An 18,560-nucleotide genomic window follows, 5' to 3' on the forward strand; every position below is an offset into this window, starting at 1 on the left:
ACCTGGGGCCTTGCCTAACCTCTGGATATGGTCTTTACAGGTTCTCCTTCCCCTTTGTTGGGCATTTCTGCTAATCTCATCCCTGTTGGATCCTGGGAGCCTCTTGTTTTCCTGGCATCTGGGACTTGCTGGTGGCTATCCAAGTTTCCTACCCCCATCACTACATATCTCTGTTCAACTTCCTGACCTCTGTATATCATCCTAGTGTCCTCTAATACATGGTACTGCCCTCATTTTTCCCCACCCCTCTTCTCTTCCTCCTAAGTCCCTCTTATCCTCTACCTCCTGTGAGTATTTTGTTCTCTATTCTAAGAAGGACTGAAGCATTTACATTTTGGTCTTACTTCTTCTTGAACTTCATGTGGTCTGTGCATTGTATCTTGGGTATCCCAAGCTTTTGGGCTAATATCCACTAGTGAGTATATACCATGTGTTTTCTTTTGTGACTGGGTTACCTCACTCAGGATGATATTTTCTAGTTCCATCCATTTGCCTATGAATTTTATGAAGTCATTGTTTTTGATAGCTGAGTAATATTCCATTGTGTAAATGTACCACATTTTCTGTACCCATTCCTCTGTTGAAGGACATCTGGGTTCTTTCCAGCTTCTGGCTATTATAAATAAGGCTGCTATGAACATAGTGGAGCACGTGTCATTGTTATATGTTGGAGCATCATTTAGTATATGCCCAGGAGTGCTATAGCTGGGTCCTCAGGTAGTGTAATGTCCAATTTTCTGAGGAACCTCCAGACTGATTTCCAGAGTGGTTGTACCAGCTTGCAATCCCACCAACAATGGAGGAGTGTTCCTATTTCGCCTCATCCTTGCCAGCATCTGCTGTCACCTGAGTTTTTGATCTTAGCCATTCTGACTGGTGTGAGGTGGAATCTCAGGGTTGTTTTGATTCACATTTCCCTGGTGACTAAGGATGTTGAACACTTCTTTAGGTGCTTCTTGGCCATTTGAGATCCCTCAGTTGAGAATTCTTTGTTTAGCTCTGTACCCCATTTTTAAATGGGGGTTATTTGGTTCTCTGAAGTCTAACTTCTTGAATTCTTTGTCTTTGTATATATTGGATATTAGCCCTCTATGGGATGTAAGATGTGTCCAGTGACACTCACCTGAGCCAGGAACAGTTGTTTGCAGGAACTCAAGTGTCACTGGTCAGCAAGCTTGGAATGCTGAGTAAAGACCCTGTTTCAAAAGAGCAAAACAAGCCAGGTGTATTGATTTTTTTTTTTTTTTTGCCTGCCTTTGATCCCAGCACTGGTTGGCAAAGGTAGCTGATCTCTGTGGGACTGAGGCCAGCCCAGTCTACCATAGCAAGTGTCAGGGTCTGAGAGGGCCACATAGTGAGATCCTTGCTCTCTGGTGTACTCTCTCCTGCTCTGTCTCTCTCTCATACACACACACACACACACACACACACGCTCAGTCTCAAAAAAAAAAAAAAAGCAAGCTAAACACCCCCCACGTTTTGGTGAGCCCCACTCTGCGTACCTGCCTGATGCTAACAGTTGACTCCCCGTCTCCCCGCTTCTTCTCCACATCCCTGCAGAGTAACCTGATACATTCCCTGGGACTGAGCCACCATCTGATCACACTGAATTTCATCATCATCTCTTTTGGCAAGAAAAGCGCAAGGTCTTCTCCAAGAGTGAAGGTGACGGACACTGACTTCGATGGCGTGGAGGTCCGAGTATTCGAAGGCCCTCCAAAACCAGATGAGCCGCTGCGCCGCAGTGTGGTCTATATCCACGGAGGAGGCTGGGCCTTGGCCAGTGCAAGTAAGTCCCCGTCATCTTCAGGTGGCTCCGTGTGCTTGGCTCTGGGAGGGCCCCTTGGTTCTCGGGAACATCCTGGTTCCCATGTCGCCCTGGCCACCTTATCAGTGCTTGTCTCGTTTATGTGGTTATGGCCTAGAGTGGTTTCTCCGTCCTTCCTTTCTTGTTTTCTTCCTGTCTTTCTCCCTGTCTTCCTTTGTGTCTTCCCACCTACAGCACGGGGGGTTGAAACCATTGCTCGTTGATCTGAGACAATGGCTGGGTCTACAGCAGAGCCGACAGCGCCAGCCTTTGTTGGATGACTTCTTAGTGCTGATTTCTTTGAACGTATTTTCTGAGCTAAGAACGTAGCCTAGGTGGCAGTATTGTGCATCGCGCACGGGCTCCTGTGATCTAAATCTTAGACGACTTACTGTAATAATCCAGTGATAGTGGCTCTCCCTATGACTATAAGCTCAACTTTACCAGAAGTTACCGTATTTACCAGCTCGTGAGGTAATTATCTGTAGCCCTTATCGACTTGATTTTGAAGGCTTCTTCTTACACAACAGACTGGGCATTGCTTAACACGTGGTAAGTCAGCATTAGCTTTTGAAACCCAAAGAGTAAAATACGGAAAGTATGCAGCTATTAAAAGAAAACAGTGTTTCCAAGGGCTGAGGCATTTTCTTTGGAGCCCGACTTCAAAGAAGCTGGCTGCTTAGCACCACATCATGAGCACATTCTGTCTCAGAAGCTCAGGCTCCTGCCTGTAGTACTATGACCTCCTTCTTCATCCGCAGTCCAGAGCTTTTGGTATTCTCCCCACAGAAAGCATACCACAGGCTGGAAGATGGCCCAGCAGACAGAGGTGCTGGCCACCAGGCCTGATGACCGAGTTCCATCCATGGGACCCACATGGTGAAAGGAGAAAATTGACTCCCAGAACTTGTCCTCTGACCTCTACGTGGGCCTTGTGGCATCCTGACACAAGATACACACAAATACAAATGTAATTTTAACAAACTAGAAAGAAAAAGTGATTCAAACTAGGGCTCTTCCTTTATTATGTTTTTATATGAACTTTTAATTCACAAAATATAGAATGTTCAACTCTCTTTCACAACTCCGTCTCATTTAGCTCCACACCCATCAGGTCTTCTATTATTCACAGGCTTGTTCCCACTGATGACGTGAGTTTGTTCAGGATGTGACTCTTAATGCAGATACTTACAGTTGAAGGCAGACCTGGACCATGGGTCACCACTGTATCCCTTGGTTCTTCATAGCTATGACAAAACACTGAAGCAACTTAAGGAAGAAGGGAAGGAAGGAAGGGAGGGAGGGAGGAAGGAAGGAAGGAAGGAAGGAAGGAAGGAAGGAAAGAAGGGAGGGAGGGAGGAAGGAAGGGAGGGAGGGAGGGAGGGAGGAAGGAAGGAAGGAAGGAAGGAAGGAAGGAAGGAAGGAAGGAAGGAAGGGTACCGGCTGGTTTTGTGTGTCAACTTGACACAAGCTGAAATTATCACAGAGAAAGGAGCCTCCCTTGAGGAAATGCCTCCATGAGATCCCAGCTGTAAGGCATTTTCTCAGTTAGTGGTCAAGGGTAGGAGGGTCCCTTGTGGGTGGTGCCATACCTAGGCTGGTGGTCTTGGGTTCTATAAGAGAGCAAGCCGAGCAAGCCAGGGGAAGCAAGCCAGTAAGAAACATCCCTCCATGGCCTCTGCATCAGCTCCTGCTTCCTGACCTGCTTGAGTCCCAGTCCTGACTTCCTTTGGTGATGAACAGCAAAGTGGAAGTGTAAGCTGAATAAACCCTTTTCTCCCCAACTTGCTTCTTAGTCATGATGTTTTGTGCAGGAGTAGAAACCCTGACTAAGACAGGAAGGAAGGGTTTATTATAGTTTACATTCTGAGGGTACAGGCCATCCATCTGGGCAGGAAGGAAGGCCATGGGCAGAAACGTGAGGTGACTTGTCACATTGTATCTTCCGTTTTGTTGTTGTTACTTTTTTCTTCAGTCCAGGAGCAGGACCCAGGGAATCCTACCGTCCCCAGTCAGGATGTGTCTTCCTTCCCCAGTTAACAACTCTAGAAACTTGTCGCAGACAGGCCCAGAGGTGATTAGTACATCTTGTAGAATCGACAGTGCTAAGCTTTATAATCACTCTTGTGTGCTAGAGACAGAGATTCAAAGTAAATAAGATGGGTCGCTGCCTTGGATGGACGGAGTCTGTGGCCCTGGACATGTGTCAGCTGAGAGTCCTATCCAAGACAGGAAGTATAGATGGCAGAATGTGTGGTTATGAAAGTCAGCCTGGCCACTGCCCCCTTAGTTTTGACTGGTGGGCCCGAGGGAGAGCTGGGCTGGCACTTGTCTACAGATGGGCGTGCAGTCTTCTAGAAGGCTTGAAGACTTCTTAGAAGCACCTTCTGCTTCTAAGGACTTACTTCCCTATCACTAAGGAAGGAAACACTAGGCCCTCTGCTGAAAGAGTAAATCTTTTTTGTTGTTTGCTTGTTTGTTTGGGGGCAGGGTTTCATGGACTTAGGCTAGCCTTACTATGTAGCTGGGAATGACCTTAAACTCAGATTCTCCAGCCTTCCCCTCCTGAGTGCTGGGATTACAGCAATCTGCTACCTTCCCAGGTTAATGTGGTGTGAGGTTCAAACCCAGAGCTTCATGCCTGCTAGGCGGATGCTCTTATCAACTGCGCTACATCCCAGTCTGGTGGGTTTTAACGGATTGGGAGAAAAATTACAAGAAGTCAATCCTTACCTCTTAAGATAATTCTGTTCCTGAGGGCATTTGAGTCTCCTTTCTAGGAAATAAGACTTCCTAAAACTCTGCTTCTCTGTTGGCAGAAAGAAACTAACCACCCTATTCCTCACATTGCTAATTTTCCCGAATCACAGGATGTTGAAAGTATAAAATCTTATAATTCTAAGGTGGAAATGGCTCATTTGCTGTGATTTGTCTTGATAGTGTATATTTGAAGAGCTTCAAAATCAGAATTGAGGTGGTGGGTATGAAATAAATGTTTAGTAAGTTAAAAGCATAAGTTAAAAACTCACTCAGTACTGATTTCCTGTTGTAGTAATTACATTTTATTATAAAATAGGTTTAAGTTTTGCAGTTGAGTGTGTCTGTTTGCCTTTCGTTCTTCCCTCCCTTTCTAACCATCCCTCCCTCCCCTGAACCCCCTCCCTTCTCCTCACCCTTCCTCTTCCCTCTTTCCTCTTTCCTTCCTCTCTCCCTAACCTCTTCTGTTTTTGGTTTCTGGGGTTTTGAGCAGTCTCACACATCCCAGCGTAGTGCCTACGGCAGCCTTGAACCCCTGATCTTCCTGCCTCTGCCTCTCAGGTACTGAGGTCAGAAGCAACTGCTACACACCTGGTTCACATGCACTGTTTAGTGTTTGTTGTTATTATTGTCTCAGTCTAGAAAACAATCTACACATGGTGATTCGTGAGAGTGGACAGGGGGAATGGCCACCTTTGTAGTGATTCATTCTTCTCTCTTAGAAATCAGCTACTATGACCAGCTGTGCACAGCAATGGCCGAGGAGCTGAACGCCGTCATCGTTTCTATTGAGTGAGTAGCTACCGCTGGTCACAGCTCCAACTAAGATTTCCGTTTTTATTTTGTATGTGTTCCTGTCTGTGTCTGTGGCTATGTGCACCTGAACGCCGCTGCCCACAGAAGCCAGAAGAGTGTGTCACGTCCCTAGGACTGGAGTTGCGGGTGTTTGTAAGCTGCCCAGTATGGGTGTTGGTACAAAACTCTGGTCCTTTGAAAGAGTACCAAGCACTCTGAGCTGCTGAGCCATTGCTCCAGCCTCCAATAGTCATCATCGTTATTAACAAGAAATGCTAAGTAACAGTCTAGTAAATAAAAATAAAATGCGGCATCAAATGTTGGGATGACAGATGTGTCTACCTACTCCATATTTTTTGAACGGGGTTTAGTAATACATTGATTTACTTTAAATATCTATGCATTTGTTGTCTGCAGTGCTAGGGACTGAACCTCATACATTCAGAGAGCCTGTTATTGAGCCGTACGCCCAGGCTTTTTAAAATGTAGTCTTACTGTAAGTCTGACCGAAACTTTTTAAAACTAAAAACAGTTGGGATTTGAAAGAGAACCTCATTGCCAGCCAGGACTGTTTTCCTGAAGTACGTTTCTGTAACCCTCGGAAGACAGCACTGTGCTCAGCAAACACCAGACATGGAACTGTTAGTAAACGGTGGACTGGTCTCTGTGGGCTCTCTCACACGCCGGTTTCTTGAGCAACTATGAAGTATCTGAATAAGTTGGCAGCTGTTGCCATGGCAACGACACATCTCATCACTGTCTCATGCCAGCCTGGCCCCAGAGCTTTCAGTCTCTTGACTCAGACTTCCCTCTGTGAAGGTCCTGGACAGCTGCGTGGGAAATTCCAGCCACTTTCCTCTGTTTATCTCTGAAGCCAGCTTCCGTGTTTGAAGGGCCACACGTTTGATCTACGTTCTCAGTAGGAACTAATGCTCGTGGGGGTAGTGGAGATTGTTTGTTGCTGAGTCGGTTGCTCTAAAAAAACTTCCCCGCATTCACAGGGGATTCAGTTACAGGCTGTATCATAGGTGAATGAAGAGTCTGGATCTCTAAATTCTCATATAAATCATCCAGGGCAGTATAGCATGGTGGCTTATGCATGTAGTCCGAGCATTTAGCTAGAGACAGGAGAGCTGCTATGAGTTCTAGGCCAGTCTAGTCTGTCTGTGTAATAATTTCTAGGACAATCTGGGCTGTAAAGTAAGGCCCTTTGTTTCAAATCAACCACAACAAAATCAGCAACAACGAAAACCAAAACCAAGCATAGGGAAGCTGACGCCGCGGTAGGTTGTTTCTGTGCAAGCATAGAGACCTGGGTTAATATCTCCAGCACTCCCCCATCCCCAAATAACCCAAACAACAACAGAACAAACTGATAAAACCCAAAAAACAGATGTGGTTGGGCCTGCTATTATGGTTTCAGTGCTGAGGAGGACCCTGGAGGCTTGTTGGTGAGCCAGTCTAGCTGAGCTGCTGAGCTCCGAGTTCACTGACAGACCATTTCTTTAAAAAATAGGTAAAAAGAAATAGAGAAAACACCCAGTGTTTGTTAACCTCTGACCTCCTCACACACATTTACAGGAGTGCGAAGCAGCACACATGTACAACACACACACACACACACACACACACACACACACACACACACACACTTGTGCAGACATATATGCCCACACCCCCACACGGTACGTATCTTACTATCTTCCTCACAGAATAGCAAGTGAGTCCTCTACAGTAGTCAGCTAGCTAAGCAGATGCATCGGTGGCATGCGGGACTATAGGCTAGAAGCTTTGTAGGTTCCCAAGCCTAGGTCAGAGGAAACTAATAATGCCACATAACCAGACAGGGAAGGCACTGACTGCTTATATGACCCAGGCCCCTCCAGTTCTCCCTTTCCTCTGCCTTCTTCCCATTCGTGGCTTTCATCCCCCATGCCCTATTGCCGATCTGAGGTAGGATCATGGATTTTTCCTCAGGACAGAAAGCAGGAACATGGGTGCCAGCATCTTGTGTGAGGCTGCAGTGTGAGCACCAAGGAGACCATGCTGACTTGGGATGGGGACCTCACAGACATGTCTAGGAGAATCAGTTTAGATGGCTGGAATAAAAGGGCCTCTGGTGTTCAGCAGGGAATCCTCCTGCTGTAGTCTAGGTTGCAGAGCTGCTGTACTGAGGTGTCAGGCAGCCCCAGCCTGTAACAGAAGCCTGGGCTCACACAGTGTGGCTGAGGAGGCTTCCACCTCGGCAGATTTAACTGTAGTTGCTTTGCACAGCTCCCTGCTCTTCTGAACCTGCAGCTAACCTGTCAGATCTCTGAGGACTCTTGTGTGAAGTTCAGCAGGAGCCATTCAACCAACAACGGTGTCTTCACAGGACATAGAAGGAGCCAAGCCCTTAGAACAAGGCCCTGGAATGTGGTATTAAAGAAGCTTTAGGGGCCCTTCAGTGGTTTCTGCTCCCTGTACTTATTCAAAGGCTTAGAGAAGGAAGGAAATCGGGCTTGCTTCACTTGGCACCCGGAGGATCTAACCTCAGCCGGCTCTTGTTTACCTACCCTCAGGACTTCAGTAGCAACAGTGGGCAACACACCCTGAGCTCTTGCTACACACCCTGAGCTCTTGCTACCCACTCTGAGCTCTTGCTACACACCCTGAGCTCTTGCTACACACCCTGAGCTCTTGCTACACACCCTTCTCTACTTTGAAGTCTCTCAACTCCAGTGACACAGGTGTCACTGTTTAGTCTAGGCTTATGTAACACCCTGAAAGGTTGATTAGGTATGTTCAAGATTTTTAGAAAGACCTAAAACTCAGAAGCCATTCCGTTCTCTTCTTACCTTCCCATTGTGCTGACTCTGGATAATGGGCACCCAGATGTTCACCACTGGGAGGAGCACAGTACAGGGGCACCTTCAGGCAGCTCACTGACACCCATAAGCAATATGGGATGAGAGATCCTTCCTGGGACCAGAAAACAGGAATGCTTCACCTGCATTCCAGCACCTTATATAAGGCTGCAGTGTGAACACCGAGGAGACCATGCTGACTTGCGATGGGGACCTCACAGACGTGTCTAGGGATCAGTTTAGACAGTTGGAATAAAAGGGCCTCTGGTGCTCTCACAGGCGTGTCCAACCTGTGGCTAGCCCATGGGTTACATCTGTCCCAGGATAATTATGAATACACTGAGATGTATTTATAGATGGTAACATTGTGACGCAGTGTCAAACTGTTGGACACCTCTTAAAGCACAGAGTAGCTAAGTGTGTGTGAGGAGTGCTGTGGTCAAATGACAGATTATTCAGTGCTCACTTACTGTGGACAGTAATTATGAGATAAGGGGGTTTGGGCCAAGGATAGCCACAGAAAGCCTTATATCTCGTGTTGTAGCTGAAAGATAGCCAACATCACATGACCATTGTATTCTCCCCAAAGAGACTGTTCAGAGGTCTAACCTGGGAGCACAGTTATTCTCACTGGCTCACTTCTTTCCTTTCTTTTCCTTTTATTTTTTTGAAGAGATTTATTTATTTAATGTATGTGAGTACACTGTAGCTGTCTTCAGACATACCAGAACAGGGCATCGGATCCCATTACAGATGGTTGTGAGCCACCCTGTGATTGCTGAGAATTGAACTCAGGACCTCTGGAAGAGCAGTTAGTGCTCTTAACCGCTGAGCCATCTCTCCAGCCCCCCTTCTTTCCTTGAATGCTAATTTACTTTTGTCTCCTGGGTCAATTGCAGTGTTAAGTCCTGATATATAAAGAGAAAGATGTAGCTTTCACCCTCACATGTCCAAAAACCTTGGCCCATAAGTTTAAGTGTGATGAGCGATAGGAAGTGGGTGGTGAGCAGGAATTGAGCATCTATGGGCAGGACCGCCTGTTTGAAGAGTGGGGAAGCCATCTTTGGGAAGGCGGTATTTGGAGAGTGGGGAAGCCATCTTTGAGAAGGCGGTATTTGGAGTGGGGAAGCCATCTTTGAGAAGGCAGTATTTGGAGAGTGGGGAAGGCACCTTTGGGAAGGCGGTATTTGGAGTGGGGAAGCCATCTTTGATAAGGCGGTATTTGGAGCTGCCGGTGTAGCTCAGTTGCTTGCAGAGCTTGCACGAAGCCCTGGATTTGGTCCCCAGCCCTGCATGGTGGTGTTTGCCTGTGATGTCAGCAGTAGAGCCATAAAAGCAGGAGGACCAGACATTTAGGTCATCCTTGTCTACATAGTGAGTCTGAGGTCAGCCTGGGCTACCCGTAAGACCTTTTCTGCAAGAAACAAAAGAACAAAACAAACTTCAAAAGAAAAAAAAACAACAAAGACTTGTCAGAACAGAGCCCCTTAAGGGACAATGAGACCTAGGTAGACGGAGGACCAGGGTTGTGAAGTCTGGGGTGGTAGAACGAGAAGGCATTTGGAGAGAAAGTGAGAGAGAAGACTGTCAGGGTGCATGCTCCCACAATGAAAACAAGAAGGAGGGCAGAGGATCCAGCAGCTTGGCAGATGCTGAGTTCTCCCAGAGCCTCTCCTCAGCAGAGAGACCGGCTGCCACAGGGTCCCTAGGGGTGGCTTTGCTCCCTGTGGATTGGGAGCTCATGGGCTGGGGCAGCCTGGACATGGAGTCACCTCATGTCATAAGCAGCAGGAATTGGGATTCCTGTGCACGTGCTGCCTGTGCTGGTCTGCAGGGCTCAGGGACAGGCCTGCCAGCAACACAAGCCTTTATTTTGTTATGTTGGTAAAGCCAGGGCCTCCTACTTAGGGCTGTCCAGGGCACTAGGCAGGTATCACGTACTAACTGTACGGTATGTATGTGATAAATAAAAGGCGTCATATCTGACTACATGGTAATATCTTTATTTATATAACCTAGGACCGCCTTGTTTTACATTCATAAAGTCGAGTATTTCTAACACACTGTCTTTTAACCTTTGCTTGGACCATAGGATGTAAGGGACAAGAGAGATTCATACTTTCTTTTCAAAGATGTGATATGAAATAATCTGTTAGTTGGGGTTCTCTAAAGGAATAGGTCAATTGAGTGGATATGTATGTAATGAGTGCATGTATGTGTATATATGAATGAATGTGTATGTAAAGAGGATTTATTAGAATGGCTTACAGACTGTGATTCAGGTCGTCTAACATTGGCTGTCCCAACCAAGGTTAGCCAGCACAATAATAAACCTGTATCTTGGTTGTCAATACACATAGGATGTTGGATAATATTAAATTCTATAAGGGATTATCACACACCCCTTTTTTGTTGTGGAAAATGCTCAAGTTTTTGTTTTTAATTAAGTAATTTATTGTACACTTATTTGCTATTCTATGTAGATGCCTTAAGCCACGTAACATTCCACCAAATGTCAGGAGAGCTTGAAGCTTTGCCGAGCTGTGGGTTCCTGCTGCTGGTTCAGTTGCATGAGATGCTGATGTGCGTGGGCTTTGATGGCTGTCCTGGTATTAGCACTGGGCACTTCAGGGCCTTGTTTTTATTGTCCATAACATTTGGGGCTACGAGCTTCCAAAGCCACAGTGCTTTTATTGGACAGTGTGCAGTGTCCACATGCTTAAGTAGGTATGTGGCAATCTGAAAACCACGTGGTCACCTACCTCACTGTAAGTCTGCCTCGCTTTGTTCTTCTGTTCCTGAAGCCGTTAGGTGGAGCCATGCAGAGGTGACACAGGGGTAGACTGCTCTTTTCAAATGTGGGACGCTATGGGTTCCAAACTCCGACACACACACACACCCCAACAGCAAAAAAACTGGGAAGATCAGCTCAACTCGAACCTCCCCAAACACAAATCAGACAACACAAACTGAGATCAGCTCAACACATGGTCCATGCTCACTCGGTCATGCCCGCTCCAGCCAGCATCAAACATCACACAGTCTAAATTTACAGAGAGAGGATCCCATGGCTGCTTCCAGAAAATAGACTGTTTGATTCTCTTTGCTGAAGCTAAGTTGCAAATGGCTCTTTTCAAACATTCTTAGTTTAATTGTGTTGTCTCTCTGACGGCGTCTTAGATAAAATGCCAACGGGGGAAGAAATGCCTTTCTCCTCCACTTTAGAGTTTGAGGTGGGAGGGAGTGGTTCAGAGAGATTGCTCATTTGACAAAGTATTTACTGTGCAAGAATGGAGGCCTGGGGCTGGGGATTTAGCTCAGTGGTAGAGCGCTTACCTAGGAAGCGCAAGGCCCTGGGTTCGGTCCCCAGCTCCGGAAAAAAGAACCAAAAAAAAAAAAAAAAAAAAAAAAAAAAAAGAACGGAGGCCTAAGTCCCACCCCCAGAACTCACTTAAAGGGGAGAAAAGTGCCCATTTGTAATCCTAGAACAAGAGAGGTGGAGGAATTGCTCTTGGGGTTCACTTGCCTGCCAGCCTAGTCTACCCTCTAAGTGCCAGGCTGGTGAGAGACTGTCTCAGAAGGAGAGTGAAATCCTGAGAAATGCCAGCCAGGGTCGACCCGTGACCTCTGCATATATGTGCACACACATGCTTGTACCGTGAGACACACGTGCACACACAGAGCTATGCTGTGCTCCCATTCCAGAGGTGACTGAGAAATCCAATGGGTTGGGAAACCTGGCTCCATTGGCTCACGCCGGGCCTTGTGGATCCCTCTTCAGCCTCTGTGGCAACACCAAGAGAGGAAGCTAGAAGCCACAGTCTCCCGGATAGCCTAGGTTCCTTCTGTAGTGCTGTCAGGGTGTCTGGGCTGAGGTTAAGGGTGAGGTTTGCTTCTGAACAGGGAAAGGGAGTCAAGATAAGCACCTGGAACTTTGAGTGTCTCGGCCTTTGCAGATATGTCTCAGGAAGGCATTTCCTTCTCACAGTCTTGGGGACCAAACACAGGACCTGATACATTGTAGGCGAGGGTTTTGCTGCTGAGCTTTTGTGAGCCTCTGGAAGTCTGGAGCTGGGAATGGCACGCCGGGATAGTCGCACTGTTTAAAAAGACTTCACATCGGAGAGTCCTCTGGCAGTCAACCTCTAAGATTTTTGTGGAGCCTCCCAATATCCATCTGAGTTTTGAGTCCCCACTGGGTGTATTCGTGTGTTTGTGGATGCATGTGATAAGCATATAGAGATCAAAGAACAACCACAGGTGTTCATCCTCAGGAGCTGTCCACTTGCTTCCCCCTGAGACCAGGTTCCCCTGAGACCAGGTTCCAACTCAAAACAAACTAGGCTGGTTGGCCAACCAAGGACTTTTACCAGTTTCTGCCTTGCCTATACTTGGATCATAGCACATACCACCATGCCTAGCCTCTTACGTGGGTTCTGGGGATCGAAATCAGTCCCTCCTTGAGTGTTCTCTACCCACTGAGATATCTGTTTCCTCCCACCTTTCTGAGACCAGCATCTCATTCTGTAGCCAAGGCTGTCCTGTAGCTCACTGCTGTGTGGACCACGCTGGCCTCATATTCCCAGAAGTCTTCTTTGTCTCGGCCACTGAAGTGCTGGGGAGATCTGAGGTGCCACACCTGGTTTATTGAGTGTCTGTCTATCCAGTCAGTCAAGTCTTTGCTCTAATGGCTACCCTCCTTTGCTGAAGGATTGGCGGTCAGGGTGATGTGAACACTTCTGGTTCTCAAGAGTCTGGTGTTGAAAGTGGAAACAGCAAGGAAGACGGGTGTCCAGTGTTCATACCCAAACTGCACTTACAAAAGAAAACAGACAGCACTTGATTCCCAGTGCAGCTCCTGTCTGAGCTTCTCCTTTCCCTCTCTTCCTCCCAAATTCTTTCTCGTCTTCCCGTCTTCCTCTCCTCCTCTCTTTCTCCTTTTCTCCCTTTCTCTTCTCTTCTCTTCTCTTCTCTTCTCTTCTCTTCTCTTCTCCTCTCCTCTCCTCTCCTCTCCTCTCCTCCTCCTCCTCCTCCTCCTCCTCCTCCTCCTCCTCCTTCTTCTCTCTCTCTCTCTCTCTCTCTCTCTCTCTCTCTCTCTCTCTCTCTCTCAAAACAGGGTCTCATGTATCCAAAGCTGACCTTGTAATTCTGGGGTAGCTGGGTTCACAGGCATGTGCCACCATGCCCTGGTTTTCTGTGGTGCTGCGGGTGGAACGCAGGGCTTCATGGTAGGCAGACACTGCACCAACTGAGCTCCATTCCCAGCCGCTACTGCATGTTCTTTTAATAAAAAAGAACGTTGGTAAAGGAATACATAGATTGTTCCTCTGGGGTCGTCTCCATCCACTAGAGAGCTCGAGATGTATATAATTATTAATTTATTTTGGATTCCCCCCTACTGAAGATCTAGACTCTCTCTAGCCTTTTATGGTTTCCATGATGAACTGATTGAAATTTCCTTGGGAGAAGGAAAAAACAGTATCTGGAAAGACTATGCCCCTTCTCTCTGTTGCACTGAATCGAACAGGAAGATGACTTCATTCTCCACTGTCAGACAACCTTTCACCCACCTGGCACAACCTGAGGCGCACCTTGTCCGTCCGCGGGCAGCTGGAGGCTTGGCTTCCCGGTTACGTCAGTTTTGAGGGACAATGCTTGTTCCAGCCGTGTTGGACACTAGTGAGCTTGCAGATGGCAGATTACTAGTCTCTCTTGCTTTGCCTCCTTTCTGTGGTCACCGTAGTAAATGCTGAAGGGTTAGGGGCTGGAGGTAGAGGGTCTGCATTGCATAAACATCTGGTTTTTATGCCAGCACCATTTAACCCGTGACTGTAATTCCAGCACTCAGGAAGAGGTGTTCAAGGTCATCCTCAGCTTCATGGTTTGAGGCTAGTCTGGGCTACAGGAGACATTGCCTCAGCAAAAGAAAGCATTAACTCAACAGGGCCACTGCTCAGTAGAACTCTGACATTTGACTCTTCTTAACCTTTCTTCTTTTCAAGAAACTCGAGGTGTGTGAGTTATAGTGTATTGTCAGAGAGCTTGGCTGCTAGGAAGGAGAGATTCAAAAAGTTATTCAAAGAAGTGTCCCTTAGAATGAAAGATAGGGGACTTTTGATGAGGAAATGATAGGGAAGAATCCTTGTGGTGGCAATGAGGAGACCAGTATCCTGCAGTGGAAACAGGAAGTGGCCTGGGAGGGAGGAGAGAGAGAAAGGAGAGCATGTGATGGGGTTCTGACATGTCTGAACTGGTGCAGCACTGGGAATTCTTGGGGATTTTTCTTTCAAGATAGATGTAGGAATTCACCCAACAGTACTGGAATTGGAATATTTGGGGGCAGGGCTCACACCTCAGTGTTTTTGAGAAACTGCTAGCATTAGGTGAAGTGCAGGCAGAATTTAGAAAGAAAGCGTGGGTGGTATATTTATCAGGCTTGTTTGTTTGAGACACTGTCCTGCAACTACAGGCCTGTACTTGCTTTGGAGCTCAGCTAGTCTCGAACTTGTGGTGTTCCTCCTCCCCGGTCTCCTCAATGCTAGAGTTAGTGCTGGAATTACATATGTGCAGAGTACCACAGTGCTGAAGTTACATGTGTGGGCAGGTTACCACAGTGCTGGAGTTACATGTGTGGGCAGGTTACCACAGTGCTGGAGTTACATGTGTGGGCAGGTTACCACAGTGCTGGAGTTACATGTGTGGGCAGGTTACCACAGTGCTGGAGTTACATGTGTGTGCAGATTACCAGTGCTGGAGTTACATGTGTGTGCAGATAAGCACATCTGGTGAGGAAGAGAATCCATTGGACTTTGGTAAGGCTTTCTATTGTTCATGACGTGCAGTTCAGGCTTGTCTCAAGCTCACTATCTATATAGCTGAACTTGACCTTGAGTTTCTGATCTTCCTGCCTTAACCCTGAGTGCCAGGATCATAGGTGTGTGCCACCTTCCCGGACAAGGAAAAACACGGTGTTAATGTGTGGTAATTTTGTATTAAGAATATTGCTAATACACCCAAATGATGATGTTTGTTCTGTGACAGCAAAAACCTGGTTTGAAGATTTACTGTGCAAATAAGGTAATGTGAACCTTCAGTGTGTGGCAAAAACCACATACTCAACAACATACATATACACACACACGTTCACACAAACATACACATGCTCACACACACACATACACATGCGCATGCACACACATGTGCCCGAGTGTACACACATACAGTTCTAGCTCTGAGTTGGACAATGATGACATATGCTTTTCCAGTGCTTTCCATGGACATAACTTGGAGCTTGAGCAGCAGACAGCAGGCACACTCTGTCCCTCCATCCTTCCATTCTTCTCTTGGGGCTCCCACATGCTAGGCAAACACTGTACACTGAGCTGTATATCAAAGCTTTTGTTCTGTTACATGTTCCGAGAGAGGATCAACTGCAATTACACAGGTTGAGTTTGAACTCACTCTTGGGACTCACTCCAATTCCAACTTGGTGGTATTATTGGCCAAGGCTCTGCCACTAGGCCAAGCTGTCTCCTTTCATTAGATAAACCCCCCATGAATTTCCTTCTTACTCTTAAGTTTTCTATGTCTATAAATACATTGCAAACATTGTTAGCTCTCTCAGGGAAATGTTACCATGTTGAAGTGACTGGAATCTCACTGCTTTCAGTATACTCATTCTCTGCTCTATCTTCCTTACCAAGTGACATTAAGGAATATTTTAGCTTGAGCAAAAGTGCCGGGTATGGTGGTGCACCCGTGTGATCCCATCGCCCGGGAGGCAGAGATATTCGATGGGTCTTTGTGAGTTCTGAGCCAGCCAGGGCTACACGGTTAGAAACGGTCTTTAAGAGAAGGTCTTTAACACAGAGATCAAATGATTATGGGTATGGTGTCACAGGGGCGCTGGTGATTGAATTTAGAGTCACACGTGCTAGGTGGACTCCCCTAGATGGAGTCTTAATAAGTTGCCCAGTCTGACCTCAACTTCTTCTTCTTTTTTTTTTAGATTTATTTATTTATTATATATAAGTACACTGTAGCTGTCTTCAGACACACCAGAAGAGGGCATCAGATCCCATTACAGATGGTTGTGAGCCACCATGTGGTTGCTGGGATTTGAACTCAGGACCTCTGGAAGAGCAGTCAGTGCTCTTAACCACCGAGCCATTTCTCCAGCCCTGGCCTCAACTTCTTAAGAGACTGAGATTACAGGGCCCGTTGTGGGTGGGCCATCCCTGGGTTCTACAAGAAGCAGGCTGCGCTTCTTGTAGTAAGCAGCACCCTCCATGGCCTCTGCATCAGCTCCTGCCCCCAAGTTCCAACCCCGCTTGAGTAAACCTTTCCTCACCAACTTGCTTCTTGCTCATGGTGTTTCCTCACAGCAAAGGAAACTCTGAGACAGTGATGGGATGACAAAAAGGAAAAAGAAAAATGATATTTTCATGTCTTGACTCCTGAAGTGCATCTGTTTTTTTTCTTTGTTTTATTTGAAATCAGAAATTACACGGAGGAGCAGGGATAAATAGTCTTGAGAGATGCTGCCACCTAGTGGAATAAATGGTGTAACCCCTCCTGTCCAGGGAGTAGTATTGCATGCTATACTGAGCTGTATCCCCAGACCCCATTTTTTCTTTTTCGTTTTATGACAAGGTCTCACTAAGTGTCCCAGGCTTGACTTGAACTCGCAGTGTGTAAACCAGCAGGACTCTTGAGTTCAGGATTCTGCCTCGACTTCCTAAGAGACTGGGATTACAGCCCAAGGCACTCCTTGAATGGCCAACTCGGCCCCAGAAACAAGTGGAAGTTCGATCAAACTTCCCAGAGAAGGCTCCGGGGATAAGTCAGGTTAAGCCCAGGAGGAGAATGGGAAAGTATGTGAGCCGGACTGAATTGTCCACACACATGGAACCCATCCCGACCGTGGGCCCTCCTCAAGATCAGGGTTCTTTTTACAGAACAAGACAGCAGAGACCTCTGGTGCTGCAAAGTGTGCCTTAGCAGGAGACCCAGGAGGGTCCGGATGAGGCTGTGTGCTAGCTTAGCTTTCCCTCTGTGCTAGCTTAGCTTTCCCTCTGTGCTAGCTTAGCTTTCCCTCTGTGCTAGCTTAGCTTTCCCTCTGTGCTAGCTTAGCTTTCCCTCTGTCGTTAAAAAGACAGTTTACTAATGTTCCAGCCTGCAAGTGCATTCCTTGGATTTAATGGCTCCTGGCACAGGCCTCTTCAGCAGATAGCTTTATTGTAGTCATCAAATGGAGTGTGGTAAATTGAGGCCAGTGAATTGGCTGATGCTGTCAACTTCTAACCCAGAGTCACTAAGTGTGGTAGATAAACTTTCCTAAATAAATCCCAAAGTTCTTTATAGAGCCGCCTGTATCCTCATAAGGACCCTAATGAGGAGCACCTGCACGTTCAAGCCAGAAGCTGATGGCGGCGGACAGTTTGGTGTCTGAGAAGCTGGTTTTTGTTTGTTTGTTTGTTTTTGTTTTTTGTTTTTTGTTTTTTTGAGATAGGAGCTTGCTATGGGGCCCAAGCTGGCCTCAGCCTGTAGAAGGCACAGAGGTCCTGGTGCTCATGGATAAGCACTGGGGGAACCAGAAATGTTAAACACACAGGCTTGGCTCTTCTAAGAAAGAGATGCAAAACCAGTTTTCCTCCCAGAAGGCTGAGAATGGACTTAGTTAAAAGCCTAGTGGCCTTTGTGCTACCTGTATGACTGAGACCACACCAGATCCGCCCCCAGACCCCTAAGATACCACACGCAGTCAATGTATAGAACCCAATCTTCATGGAAGCAGCCACATGTACTAAAAGGTAAAAGTTTTAAAGTTGCCCCCCTAGACACAAAGTTTAGAGCAGAAAAAATAAACAAACAAACAAACAAAAAACAAAACAAAACAGGTTAGGCCCCAGAATTGTATGTTTCAAGAAGCCTCTCCTAGGGCTATAGAATAGATAATTACATTGGCCAGCTCAACAGCTTTCTCCCAGAAACTAGCTGACCATAAATCTTAGAGAACAATCTTGAGAAGCAGGAAACAACTTCTCCTAGGAACTAGCGGACCATAAAGTTAAACAACCTGAGAAGCAGGAGACAGCTTCTCCTAGGAAACAATCTTGGGGGACAGAGAGTTCTTCCTTGTGATTTTTCACTGTTATTCTACACACTTTCCAATGACGCCATCCCTGCCCCCTCGGGTTCTGGTTTCTCCCTTTAAATACCTCTTCTCCCAGCCTCTCGGGGTCGAACTCCACTGCCCCTGTGTGGGATACGAGTCTCGACCCCAGTGCACTGGTTGCTATCGATAAACCTCATGTGATTACAACAAGGACGGTCTTGTGTGAGTTCTTGGGGGG

At 46.8% G+C, this 18,560-nt stretch overlaps 1 protein-coding gene across 2 annotated transcripts in view; it reads left to right on the forward strand.

Annotated features, from left to right (window-relative positions):
* The window catches only part of Nceh1 (neutral cholesterol ester hydrolase 1), a 60,598-nt gene that overhangs the window by 36,004 nt on the left and 6,034 nt on the right, over positions 1-18,560 (forward strand). For both annotated transcript variants that reach the window (NM_001127524.2, XM_039101978.2), the window contains 2 exons: positions 1,561-1,789; positions 5,287-5,356. In NM_001127524.2, coding sequence (NP_001120996.1) covers positions 1,561-1,789; positions 5,287-5,356 — 299 coding nt within the window. The remainder of the gene's footprint in view (positions 1-1,560; positions 1,790-5,286; positions 5,357-18,560) is intronic.

This window comes from Rattus norvegicus, chromosome 2 (assembly GCF_036323735.1).
Source record: "Rattus norvegicus strain BN/NHsdMcwi chromosome 2, GRCr8, whole genome shotgun sequence".
Lineage (NCBI taxonomy): Eukaryota > Metazoa > Chordata > Mammalia > Rodentia > Muridae > Rattus > Rattus norvegicus.